At 39.5% G+C, this 14,562-nt stretch overlaps 1 protein-coding gene across 1 annotated transcript; it reads left to right on the top strand.

The window, feature by feature from the left end:
- Window positions 1-496: 496 nt before the first annotated feature.
- On the top strand, window positions 497-13,770 carry atp6v1c1a (ATPase H+ transporting V1 subunit C1a). The gene is made up of 13 exons (XM_083760690.1): window positions 497-630; window positions 1,061-1,227; window positions 1,999-2,066; window positions 3,601-3,686; window positions 4,143-4,237; window positions 4,932-5,023; window positions 5,668-5,766; window positions 5,897-5,965; window positions 6,448-6,540; window positions 6,838-6,931; window positions 8,340-8,437; window positions 9,027-9,153; window positions 13,031-13,770. Exons 2-13 carry the CDS (start codon window positions 1,096-1,098, stop codon window positions 13,127-13,129), a joined length of 1,152 nt encoding a protein of 383 aa, XP_083616816.1. The 5' UTR covers window positions 497-630; window positions 1,061-1,095; the 3' UTR covers window positions 13,130-13,770.
- Window positions 13,771-14,562: the final 792 nt, after the last annotated feature.

Below are 14,562 nucleotides of genomic sequence, written 5' to 3'. Positions count from 1 at the left end.
GAACTATAAACATGTCCCTTTGGGGGCGTTTTCCTAGAATTCTGTGCAGGAGACACCCAGAGTCAGGAAACCTGGACCCATGGTTTTTCCAAATTTAGAAACACAAATGCCTCCCTGCTGCTGTCTGGGCATTCAAGACTGTCTGTGTCCTTCTGTAATAGGGAAATAATGCTAATGGAATGTTGATAAAGCAAACTGACTGCCACTCAAAATCAGGGTGGAGGTCTGTGTGACTGTGTCTCTAGTTAAGGAAATGTAATGGCAGTTTTCTTCGATTTATTAAATATAGAAATTACCTCCCCATTCATTATATTAACAGAGCTGCACACAAATGTGACAGTTAGTACATTGTCGTGACTCGTGTCCATTGAATATAAATATTCTATCAAAAGTGCTCCCCTGGCCTGTGCTTGTGTGACGCAATCTTCACCCCTACCAGTGGTAGTCGCTAGTGAGATCTTTCAGTGGGGAAAGCTACAGGCCTTCCTGTTCCACTGGCAGATCAGCTGACTCTGATGCTGCTGTCAGGAGACCTCACGAACTGTACTGAATGGCAACTATGAAAACGATCACACCATAAAAACGGCATAATATAATTCCGTGTAGAATTGTCGCAATATTTTTATCCTGGTAAGTACAAGGTTTAAAAAAACAAACAATTAACCACCACATGTTAATATTTCTAGCAAAACTAACAAGCTAACGACAGCTAATCCTTGATGACTGTTTTTCCTATTGTTTTTGTGTTTAGTGCATAAATGCCGTGTAATCTATACAGAATTTGGTATAGATTCGTCTCACAATGCTTGATCATTTAACAGAATCAATGGGTATTGTTATTATTGGTATTGCTATAACAGCTGTTATAGCAGCATCATGACATGTCTCAGGTCCATGCACCACCATAGAAGACTGTATTCTATTCTGCCATCACAAGATGTAATTGCAGTCTAAAATTCCAGTTCATTCATTTTATGGTTACTTAATTTGAATTTTTTAGAGCTTTACAACAGTTAAAAGATTGTTTCCACCACCAAAAACCATGCTTTTCTTGTGTCAGTATTTCAATTCCTAGGTGAGAGCTATACTGTAACCATGACAGAGTTCTGGTTAGTCTCAGCACCTGGAGAGAAGACTTGCCAGCAGACATGGGACAAAATGATGGTGGCCACCATGCGCACCAACAACTTGTCTACCAACCACAAGTTCAACATCCCAGACCTCAAGGTTAGCATGAATTTGTGTAGCTTATTACAACATTATATACCGTTACATTTAATCACCTACATTCTACTGCTATTATACTGTGTAATATGAATGATGTAAAATGTAATAAACCAAATAGTCCTCAGATAACAGTATGTTCTTAACCCATTTAGACAGATTCTAAAAACTCCTTCTGAAACATACTCGTATTCTTTTTTTAACCTTCAAATTCTTATTTAATGTTCAACAAGTAGCAACTACTAATGAGACACAGGTATCTCCTGGATAAAATGGTATAACGTATAGATTACAACAAGTCTAAATTGGTATAAAGGTTTTTGAATTAGGGTACAAAATAATGCTTTATCCAGTTGACCACTCACCTTCACGATTCCACCGTCAAGAGTAGGCTGTCTGTGTGAATGGGAAGTCGTTTTCAAAGAAATATGAGGAGTGCATCCTGATATGGTGGTTATGGAGATGCTTTCATCCGTTCAGTTGCTCAGCTAGGCTGTATTGGCCTTTCCCCCTGCGCTGCAAGGTGAAGCAACCCCACTGACCTGTCTGCCACATGGGGCTGTAATGTTCCCCTGGAACTGTTAGCAACGCATGAGGGGCTCCCAACAAAAGAGGCGCCATCCTAAGCACATATGGCCCCTGGATGTCACTGCAGGAGGATTTAAACCCCACATGTCACTGTTTAAACACCGCCCGAATGAATTAAAAAAGACCCCAATCTCTGGACTTATGATCCAAAAGTGCTGATGTGTTTGAATTTTGTACTCAAAACAGGTGGGGACACTAGATGTCTTGGTGGGACTGTCAGATGAGCTGGCCAAGCTAGACTCCTTTGTTGAAAGGTATGTTCAACAACATTTCAACTAGCCCAACCAATGCTAGATTTTTTCAATGCTAGCAGCATCCGATGCTGATCCCGATTTATTTTTGATTCCTTGTCCTAGTTCGATATTTTATATTAAGAAGCCACTCAAAATCAATTTGAAAAACTTTTAATATTTGATTAAAGTTTCTATGAGAAACATTGAGAACATAATTTTTTTTATAGATTCAAATAAATACATTTGTCAAACCTATATGAAAAGAATGTTTAGTTATCCAGTAACAGATCAAGCAAATAAGTAAATGTAAAATACACACATAAATTGAATGTAATTTTATTTAACCACTTGACTTGACAAAGTTTCCAAAAATAAATGCCAATTTACAAGCAACGAGCCCCATTGTGAATTCTGTGTTTGAGCATTTTTGAAAGGTTAAGATTGGTCAAGAAAGTCAAATAATGGCCGATCGGCCAAACCGATATTATTGGTCAAGCTCTAAAAAATTAAGAAAAAAGAAGATGCCTACTATGCCTACTAAGAAGATGCCTACTATAACCTGTGTAGTCGTGCAGTTCTCTGATGTAGAGAGGTTTCCTCTTTACCTTATTACAATGAGGAATTTCACACAGGACTGGGCCTCCTGGCCTTTCTGCAATTTTAGCAATTTACAGTTGGGTGAGACACCAGCATCTCTTTCTTTAGTCATATGTAAGCCTGATGACTTAGGTGCCGCTGGTGTGTTTGAAGAAGTTATTTATAATCTTTTGGAAAAAATCTAACGTCCAAAACTCACACATAGTCACTGACTGGCTGTACCCTGCTTTGCTTCCTCTGTGGGCATTTCAGAGACTGTGAGAAAGGCCAATATTACAACATGGTTTCACTTCACAGTTCGCCAAGTTGTTTTTGAAAGTGCCTTGTTCAGAATCCGTAGATGGGCTAAGTGTCCTAAATTAGATCCCTTTTTTATTGCCCCAGGTTTGTACACTATTCTAACTTATAATTCATTCATTGTTCATTATATAAACAGTAATTGATCTCTTAAACAAAACACAATCATTTTGAAACTCTGTCAAACTCATATGGCTAATATTGACCTAGCTATTTTACTGTATGCATAAATTGCGGCATGCTGTAAACATAATAAAATACATCTTTGCGTTGATTTGCCAGTGTGTAGGTAGTTCTGCTTTTCTGTACAGTGTACTGAAAATGTGGAACTATGACTGTAATGTATGATATATATTGAATTCCCTCAGCAGCAATGTGCGAGTCCTTTTGATGAGTGCGTGTGAGGTTCATGTGAGTTGTGCATCTTTGCAAGCCTCTGCGTGTGTTTGCTTTGTGCTGAGGACGACTGTGAGGCTGCTCAGTGTGTGTGTGTGTGTGTGTGTGTGTGTGTGTGTGTGTGTGTGTGTGTGTGTGTGTGTGTGTGTCTCTCCCTGGTTGTTCAGTGTGTGCGCGGGCACATGTGTGTGTGTGTGTTCATTTGTGTACTCTTGTATGGTTTGTGCTATCCTGGAGTGTTTTGATGTGCCCTGGCTGTTCACAGTGTGGTGAAGAAGGTTGCTCAGTACATGGCTGACGTGCTGGAGGACAGCCGAGACAAAGTACAGGAGAACCTGCTGGCCAATGGAGGTAGAATGATAGTCAAAAAATGTTATATTCAGTATTAGACTATTCAACATTATCATCAAAGCAATTTCAACCTGGTGTCCCTATTTTGGGCATATCATAGGTGAAAAGTAAATAGTGACAATAGCACATATAGAAACTCATAACGTGTCACAATGCGCCATGTGAGCTTGCGGATCGGCTATTTTCATCACACAACGCCTTCGTATAATTATGAATGATGTATAAAGTTTTCATTCTAGTGGATAAGACTTTGGTTGTGTATGAATTATAAAATGTAATAGATGCTAGCTGCATACTATTACAATTACACCCAAACGCATTATGCTGATTCATGTGATTTGTGAAAGTTATTTTGAAGGGCCATTGCAATGTGATAGTTTAGTTGTTTATTTTAGTATGGTTTACCACCGGCGGTAGTTGTTGAGAGTTTGTTACATGTTTCTTTGTCTTTTCCAGTTGATCTTGTAACCTACATCACAAGGTTCCAGTGGGACATGGCAAAATATCCCATCAAACAGTCACTCAAAAACATCTCTGAAATCATCGCAAAGGTATGCGTCTCATTTAATTAGACAAATGTTCAGTAATTTGAAATCTGGGGCCCATCTCATGAATCCAATGCAGTTTGGTGCATATGCTAATGGTCAATGCCTGTGTGCAAATTCAGATAAATTGCTCCGCCACTGAGGAGAAGCGGGCAGAACAGTGGTTTAGGACAGACAGACATTTTGTTATTAATACTGTAGGTAGATATACCATCGGAAAGCCCTTGTCCCTTCAGCCTGTGACTGAGTCATCGGAAAGCCCTTGTCTAATCAGCCCTGTGACAGTTGAAAACACCTTTGCAACATTATCAGCCATTTCACCTCTTACAGTAGTTCAGTTCAGTTCAGTTTTATTTTGGTCATAAAGAAAAAACAAAAAAAGCAAAACATTACATTACATGTATTCATTTCGTCGTGTTTATTTTACACTTTATCTTTTTTATTATTATTTAAAATAATTGTGCCTATCACATGGGGGGGGGGGGGGGTGGGTGACATAGAACAGACAGAGAAACAAACAGAAGAGAGAAAAAAACATATGCACCATATGCCACTAACTAATTTGTAACAATATGCTATACTATTGATTATTTACTCAGAAACACAGGATGCATTTGATTCTCCTTATTATATTCTTCATTTTAAACATTTGTCATATCAATGTTTTCCTTCTTTAATCAAGTCACCTTATTTTTGGCAGCAAGTAACTCAGATCGACAATGACTTGAAGTCCCGAGCATCAGCTTATAACAACCTTAAAGGAAACCTTCAAAACCTGGAAAGGAAGAATGCGTGAGTACTTCTCGTTTTGGATTTTTTCCCCTCGTATTTGTAGTATGACAAATTAATACAAGCTTGGGGCACACTTTGTAACGGTTTCCTCAATTTAGCTGCTTAAGTTTGGGGTGCCAGGTAGACGTGTACATACCAGAAAAGAACTAAAGGTCCCTGCACACAGAGCTCGTTTTTCGGATTTCTCCATCAACCACCTTTAGTCTCTCTTTTTTGTGTAGCCAGGTGGTATAATAAGGAAATCGAACAAAAGGACTCAATAAAAGATAAAGAACCCTTAAACTTGAGCGGAACAGACTTGTGTATTTTAACCAGATGTGAGTTAAACATACAGGTATTTGCTTGCAATTTAAAAATAAATAAAATAAAAAGTCATTCAAAATTCGGTTAAAATTCACTTCAAGAACCAATCAAATAATAAAACCCCAAAACAAAATATACTCAATGTTTTCAATCAATGTTCAACTCAAAACCTTCAAATGGGGTTGATTCATTCTTTTGAAAAATAAAGCAAAATGGGTCTTGAAAATAAAAGTTTAATTCAATTAAACTCTTCAATGCTTCAAAGTGTCAAGTGTCTTGTGGTTTAGTCTGGTTTAAAACTAATCTGTCAGTCAAGTATATTTATGTTTTTCTACCGCTAGGGGGAGCCTGTTAACTAGGAGTCTGGCTGATATTGTCAAGAAGGAAGACTTTGTACTTGACTCAGAGTACCTCATCACCATGTTGGTTGTTGTTCCAAAGTGAGTATTATTGTCAGTGGTTAATGCAAAGAAGGGAAAAAAAGCATATAAATGTAAATGTTTTTTCTTCTTTTTTTCTCCAATGAAATGATTAGTAAAATCTTCTGCAATCTTCCCTTGTGTTTTCAAGGCCAGGATATGGGGACTGGCAGAAAACATATGAAACACTTGCAGAGATGGTGGTGCCCCGATCCACAAAGTAAGTTATATTATGAATAAACAATGTGAAAATGGCTTTGGCAAAAATTTCACATCAGTCTATTCATTTAGTGATGCCTCATTCATACTGATTGATACTTTTATTTGCGGTGAAAAATAGACCTTGTTTCAAAAAGTAATAGCATAACTTTATCGCCACTTAATATTCAACTTATGTGTGTATGTGCTCATAGCACAAACACCATTTTGAATTAATGCAAATTCATCTGACAAAATTGCAGCCATCTGTACAGTGTAAGTTCCCTTTTAGAGTGGTTTTGAAGGAGAGTAAGGATTCACTGAAGTATAGACAATTTTCTAAATGACTAATGTTACATCTATTGACTATGGAACTCAAAGGTGAATATTATGTACATGTTATTGTCTATGATGCTTAAGACTTTTACTAAGTTGTGACTACCGGTAAGTTATGTTTTGTCGATGATAGAGCAACTATATTTAATAGTGATTATTTTCATCCAGTCTCCTATTTGAGGACCACGATAGTGGACTGTTCAGTGTGACACTCTTCAGGAAGGCCCTTGATGACTTCAGACACAAGGCCAGAGAAAACAAGTAAGAGACTGTTGTTTGGTGACCTAATGGAAAACACATTGTAAGAATGTCAATAAAATATATCAGAACTTCCATGCATATATACTGTACATTATTTTAAAAGAACAGATTATTAGGTTGGCTGGTTGAAGCAACTCAATGGATTACACATTAGATTGTTGTAATATGGTACATATTACAACAAAGCTAATCAGTGTCTAGTCTAGTATTGGTGTTTAAAACGGAATAGATGGATGTTCAGATTCTAATAGAAGCTGAACTTTGCTTTCTCTTTATTATTTCCATTCTTATTTACAGGTTCACAGTGAGAGACTTTCAGTACAACGAAGAGGAGTTGAAGGCCGACAAGGAGGAGATGACGCGGCTTTCTACAGACAAAAAGAAACAATTTGTAAGTGGGACAGGGTAACATTGTGTGAGGGTATTAAGTTAATCTTTTTATACTGTTTTAGAGGGCATGGGCAGGGGGCACGGTGGCACAGTCGGTAGAGCTGTTGCCTCACAGCTAGAAGGTCCCTGGTTCGATTCCCGCTGGGGACGCTGTGGGCGTGTTCACTCCCGTCATCAGTGCCCATACCCGAGGCGGTTTTGGGCCCTTCTGTGTCGAGTTTGCATGTTCTCCCCGTGTCCCCTAGGGTAGGTATACCCTCACAAAACATGCAGTAGTCCTGGTCTCTAAACTACCTCCCGCCTGATGGAGGGGAAAGGAACTGGTCGGAATAACGTGTTCCTTCCACATGCTATGTCCAGCCGTGGAAATTCCCCCCTGTCAGGTGAAAAGAAGCAGCTTGGACTCCTCATGCAAAGAAGGAAGCATGAAGTCCCCCCCCCCCCAGGTTGGCAGAGGAAGTGTAGCACCCAGTTGAACGACTTTATTGGCGTCTGGCATGTTAAGGTCATTGACTATGACTCATCATGATATACTTGACATTATATGAAAATCTGCTTTGAACGAATACCGGATGACTCGCCCCGGTGCTTGCCTGTTTTTCCTCCCGGAATTGTCACCAGTGAGGGGGATAACTTTTTATATGCTATTGGCTGTTTGTATTCTTTTTGGAAAAATATAAAAATATACTCCTGTAGAAAGGCTATATAATTTTACTTATATTGACCCTATAAACAATTTGGTATTATTTAGTATATGTAAGGTTTTGCACACTCAAATGGTACCTCGTCAGATAATCCCCACATAGCCTACAACAACTTCAATGTAGTAGCTTTTCATAAATTATATTTGTACTATTTGGCTGTCTGCTGTCATGAAAGTTTATAGTTAGAGAAATTCAAAGTCGATCCGTCTGCTGTCCAGCCTCTCCCACCCCTCACTGGGGAAAATTCTGGGAGGAAAACAGAAACGGGGCGGGTTATCTTGTTACCCTTTGAACTTGGTTATTGTTTTATATGTTTGCATTTTAAAGTGTTGATTGATTTGAAAAGTCTAACTGAAAATAGGCACTGGGATAAAACTTCCATGCCTTAATAACCTCGTATGGATGTTTAGCCATCATTGACTCATTTATTCAGGGATGTTCTGCAACAATTGTTATTGTGTAGAATCTAAAAAAAGCTATTAATGAAAAGGATACAGTATATGGCCAAAGCTGTGAATAGGTAATGGCATGGCAGTATAGTCCTTTTGATATATAATTTATAAACCATAGTATTTTTGTACTTTGATTAAAACTGATACAGATGAAATGCCCTCATGGGTCAGTGACAGCCATAATAACATGGCTAAAGATATACAGGTGGATGGAATAAAGATAAGTTATTTTTCCCCATTTCCCCATCTTTAGGGGCCACTTGTCCGATGGCTGAAAGTGAACTTCAGTGAGGCCTTCATCGCATGGATCCACATCAAGGCACTAAGGGTCTTTGTGGAGTCTGTTTTAAGGTATTAAGATCTTACATTACTTTTCAGAGCCCATTCATAGGCTTTATTAGCCCTGATTCAGAGCGATAGTGAGTTCTCTCTAACGCCCTGCCAGGCCCTGCTTTGCTGCTAACGGAAAGATTCCACTGCCGTATGAGGGCTTTTTTCCCACATGTTTACTCAGGATTTCAGGATATACTGTAGTGTATACTATAGTAAATCAAATAATGATGTACTTACAATATATGTGACACACCCATACAGGACATACCAAAAGAAAATACTATGCCTACCGGTACATATAAATGTCATATAATCACTAGAATAGAAAATAATAGGTACACACAGAAATATGCAAATTAGACACTGACAGTTACAGTACATACCGCATATCCTGAATCAAGTTTTAAAACTAAAACAAACACAAATTGACAAAACAAAACAACACACAACATCCCCATTTCCTGTCACCATACTGTACAGTGTACACTATCCAATAAAGGCAGAAAAAGCAAGATGATGTTGGTAGGATGCGTTGGTGCTTCAGTGTTGGTCATTCCTATTGATAAGCCTGTGACAAGTGGATTGATGTTTTATGCTGTTCCATCAGGTATGGTTTACCAGTGAACTTCCAGTCCATGCTCCTGCAGCCCACGAAGAAGACCATGAAGAAGCTAAGGGAGGTCTTGAATGACCTGTACAAGCATCTGGACAGCAGTGCGGCAGCCGTCATTGATGTGAGTGTTGACCATTAATGCAGTGAATTGAAATAACAAAACAAAAACTAGCACCAAAAGTATTTATTTTGACCTATTTGAAGTTTCTTTTTTATTAGTACTTCACCCATTCTTAGTGCTGTATTTTTAATCTTGTCTATAAATGCACCAAGTCTCTGTGTGTAAGTCTGTGTACGTCTGTATTCCACGTAACTCGAGAACTGTTCCTCCTACCGACTTCAAATTCGACACACGCAGTCGCATTCCACACCTCAACAGGGAGTGCAGTGCCCGGTGTCGAGTCTGTCGGATAACCGCTTGTCCAGAACCAGCACAAAAGCCTCTGCTCGGGATCTGGACCTGATACCCCTATATCTCCATATGGAGCTGGCCTGTTCTGACATCACAACACTCGTATTTGGGCATGCCTGAATGCCATATATAGGAATAAAGGGACACAGAGAGACAGATACAGAAATCTCCATATATGGCCATAAAATGGACACAGACAGATAGATGGGTGGATATATTTATATATTGTCTTTGGAGTTCACTGTATAGCTCGCTGATGTGAAGTGATATGCATGGTGTTGCTATCTAGCCTGCTACCTTACCTAGCCTAAGGATTATGTATGGAAACCGGTGCTAAACAATTCCATCCATCACGGCTTGTCAACTCAGACAATGTATTTGTTGCACACGCATGACATGTACGCTTCTCACAAGCATCAACACATCGCTGTCGGCACACCTGCCTTCTTATCAAGTGATATAAAATACACATTGATAAGGGAATTGTTTGCATAGTTTGTTAGAGGAATTGTGGGTTGATCATATATATTTTAGATCTCCGCCTACTGATACGTCTGGTGACATCTAAATGATTGAATGGACTAAAACTGGGGCGCTCTGTGGTGCAGCAGTAAAGTAGCTCCCCACCACCACAGAGGTTGTGGGTTCAAACCCACAGATACCTCATTGTTTGACCTGTATCGTGGCCGACATATTTGGGAAGGCAGCAAAGCCTTATACTCCATTATAAAAATCATCACAACTCCCTGAATTTTCAACCGATTTTCAAGTGGTTAAGTACCAAAATACCTTTATCTATTTCAAGTAACAGTAATAGACACAAAAAACAAAAATAATGCCCGAGATACAGATACCCCAGAGGAGACCTTTTTATTTGTTCAAATCCACTGTGTGTGGCTTTGTCGAGTGTCTACATGAACACAATTGGCCCGTGCTCGCGGGAGGGAAACCGGGCAGGGAGGATCATAATTGCCACTGCAAGTAATCTTAAAGACACACCTCTCAGCATGGTGTGTTGGGTGGGAGGAGTAAGACGAAGGCTCTCTACATCCTTCCAGTGGAGGCTCCTCACTGTGACAGTGACAGTCACAACTGGCAGTGACAACTGACAACACACAAATGTGTGTGGGGATCATAGACTGTAAAACATATGGATGTAAAATGAAGCCTGTCAGTCCTTGAACTGTAAGTCGCCATCTTTGTAGATCTGTTTGGGCCCAGCTGGCCATTGGCTGGCCCAGACAACGAGGCGGGACTTCCCCCCTTCTTCTTCGTTGGTTTATATTTTGACTCGAACGGGGGGTGGCTCGCATAGACTGTAACGGTAGCCACGCCCCTCAGAACATACGCAACTTTATGGTCATTTTTTAAATAAATGGGACCATAGTTTTCCAAAAAGAATATTATGACATTAGAAATGAGACTTTAAACTAGTGACTGGAAGCAGAATGTATTCATGACCATGTTTATTAAGGTAATACAGTCTAGGTGAAGTTGGGCCCAAATACATGGTACTCTATGGAGCTATGGGGTTTTTGGGCCCAATGACAGCGCCACAACATGCCATTATATGAACTTTCAGGAAGTCCCGATTTCCTTAGTGGCTTCACAAAATATCTGTCTGACTGCCCCCCTGGTGGGGATGAATCAATTGGCATACTGACTAAATTGAGGAGAAAATATGTACAAAAAAGAGCCTAATGCTGTAGTGCTGCAATAAGTGATTTTTGACCAGCAGATGGCAACGAGTAGATTGAAACATGAATTGTATGCTCCAAAACAAGACTGCTCACATAATTCCATGAGCAATACATACACTAAAGGGCATTTTGCAATAGCGTTTTCTGACAACAGTCGAGGAGATAATGTACCTAAAGAGACAAAAGCGTCTGCTTTGTAGGCAACGGTGGTGTGTGAGGCATAGCGACATGTGGACAATAGAAGCCCCATGCATTTGGGTTGGCAATGTGAATCAATAGGTGCCAAGATGTTATTTGTCACATTTATTAATGTGCCCGAGATACAGATACCCCAGAGGAGACCTTTTTATTTGTTCAAATCCACTGTGTGTGGCTTTGTCGAGTGTCTACATGAACACAATTGGCCCGTGCTCGCGGGAGGGAAACCGGGCAGGGAGGATCATAATTGCCACTGCAAGTAATCTTAAAGACACACCTCTCAGCATGGTGTGTTGGGTGGGAGGAGTAAGACGAAGGCTCTCTACATCCTTCCAGTGGAGGCTCCTCACTGTGACAGTGACAGTCACAACTGGCAGTGACAACTGACAACACACAAATGTGTGTGGGGATCATAGACTGTAAAACATATGGATGTAAAATGAAGCCTGTCAGTCCTTGAACTGTAAGTCGCCATCTTTGTAGATCTGTTTGGGCCCAGCTGGCCATTGGCTGGCCCAGACAACGAGGCGGGACTTCCCCCCTTCTTCTTCGTTGGTTTATATTTTGACTCGAACGGGGGGTGGCTCACATAGACTGTAACGGTAGCCACGCCCCTCAGAACATACGCGACTTTATGGTCATTTTTTAAATAAATGGGACCATAGTTTTCCAAAAAGAATATTATGACATTAGAAATGAGACTTTAAACTAGTGACTGGAAGCAGAATGTATTCATGACCATGTTTATTAAGGTAATACAGTCTAGGTGAAGTTGGGCCCAAATACATGGTACTCTATGGAGCTATGGGGTTTTTGGGCCCAATGACAGCGCCACAACATGCCATTATATGAACTTTCAGGAAGTCCCGATTTCCTTAGTGGCTTCACAAAATATCTGTCTGACTGCCCCCCTGGTGGGGATGAATCAATTGGCATACTGACTAAATTGAGGAGAAAATATGTACAAAAAAGAGCCTAATGCTGTAGTGCTGCAATAAGTGATTTTTGACCAGCAGATGGCAACGAGTAGATTGAAACATGAATTGTATGCTCCAAAACAAGACTGCTCACATAATTCCATGAGCAATACATACACTAAAGGGCATTTTGCAATAGCGTTTTCTGACAACAGTCGAGGAGATAATGTACCTAAAGAGACAAAAGCGTCTGCTTTGTAGGCAACGGTGGTGTGTGAGGCATAGCGACATGTGGACAATAGAAGCCCCATGCATTTGGGTTGGCAATGTGAATCAATAGGTGCCAAGATGTTATTTGTCACATTTATTAATGTGCACGCTCTCTCTTTCTGTCTTTGATCCTTATGTAAATAATAAATATTAAAATGAAAATGTAGTAAATAATGCTACGGAGCTTAAATCAATGAACATATACAAAACACCACAACATTATACATAAACAATATACCATGGTCTAACAGGACTTAACACTAACAGTACAACAATACAATAACAACATGTCTTTAAGTTCCACTTGAGCATTTCCTGGTCATGCATTAGGAAATGGCAAAGTGGCACAGAGGGGTGGCAGTCTTTCAGCAAAACAATGAGCTGGTGGCTGTACTGTATACTGCTGTCTCCTGTGTTGCTGATCCTGGCTGGAATGGAATCACAATTACTTTTCAATAAATTATAATGAAATTATTACATTTTATTTTCTTTCTTTTCTAGATGGCGATGGACATCCCAGGCTTAAACCTGAGCCAGCAAGAGTATTATCCTTATGTCTACTACAAGATTGATTGCAACATGTTGGACTTTAAAGTGTAATACCTTCCCAATTTTATGATTATGTTGAGTGTAGATTAACTTGTGTTTTTCCTGTAAAATGTTCTCCTCTTTCCTTGTTTGTGGTGTTTTCCACCTCCCTATCCCCCACTCCATTTCTCAGCTCTGGCTCCTCAGATCTGCATGCTCATTCCTTGTGGTTTAAAAGGCACAAACAATAATCTGCCACTTTGATAAACAAGGCACAGCAATCATCAGCAATTCATGATGTTAATTACTTTTATGTTATTTTGTGTTTACAGCTATTTAAAAAATAACAGCTCAATAAAAGTAATACCTTTGATGACCTGAATTAAATTCTGAAACCTCTTATCAATTTGGATTTACTTGGGTTTGAGAATTGTGTATTTTTTACAGTCATTCTGCTTATGTGATTGTGCATATTGATGGCTACATCTTCCATAAAGGTAACGGTACATCTGGTTGTTTTGCCCACACCAACCACATCTGGTATGTGTTTTCTGGGGTAGTGGTTCATCATGGGAGACATTGTGTATCAAAGATACAAAATGTTTGTGGGTATGTGTTGTTGGTTCATGTTGTGAATATTTTATGTCAAAAAGAGAGATCTATCTGTATGAGTATTGTATATGTCATTGATTGACCAAATTACCAAAATAAAGTTTCCCTCCCCAATTCCATGTACATTTTGTCATTCATTTCATGTTATTAATTTTTTATCTTCTGTGTTGCCTAATTTTGTGTTTGTGCACATGACATGGTACATGTGATATGCTCGTGAGAGAGGGAAATGGAGAAAAAATGAGGGTGGGGGGCTGTGTTTGTGCTTGTAACAGAGAAAATGATCCATTCAGGCCTCATGATGAGTCATGGCCACTTGAAAAGCCGGAGGGATTTCAAAGAAAGTTCCTTCGCTTGGAATCTACATCATGGCTCCAAGGGAAATACTTCCATTTCAACATCCTGTGGCTGTTGACTTCTTCATCACAACAGCAGAGGGCATAAAACAACCAGAGTTTCAATCAAACTCGAGCTTGAGCCAATAGGTTCAAATGGGTTAATGCATGCTGTAAAAGGTCCAGCACACCTCAGCACAAACTATTGGTCATTAGATAATGTAATGACCAATAGTGTGTCGTTAATGGTCATGGATTCCCATGGAGAATAATGTAATCTAATTGGCTCTTATAAACGGCACTGAAATCTAACCCTCCTTTACTGTCTAGTGTTTTGTTTGTTTGTTGTTGGGAATTTGTAATTGTGGTAAGATGTCATATCTTACCACCATTTGATGTTAGTCAAATTGATTTAGACAAAGTAGACTGCATCGAATACATCAATCATACCTGCAAGTGTATGTAGGGTATAGTATATACTATCTTTACACCTGTCATACAATTATTTTTCTCATTCATTTTTTTTTCTGATCAAGCAAAAACACAGCATAATCATTT

This window comes from Protomyctophum parallelum (genome assembly GCF_964188405.1).
Source record: "Protomyctophum parallelum genome assembly, chromosome: 3".
In the NCBI taxonomy this organism is placed as follows: domain Eukaryota; kingdom Metazoa; phylum Chordata; class Actinopteri; order Myctophiformes; family Myctophidae; genus Protomyctophum; species Protomyctophum parallelum.
This window is presented reverse-complemented; position numbering and strand designations above follow the sequence as displayed.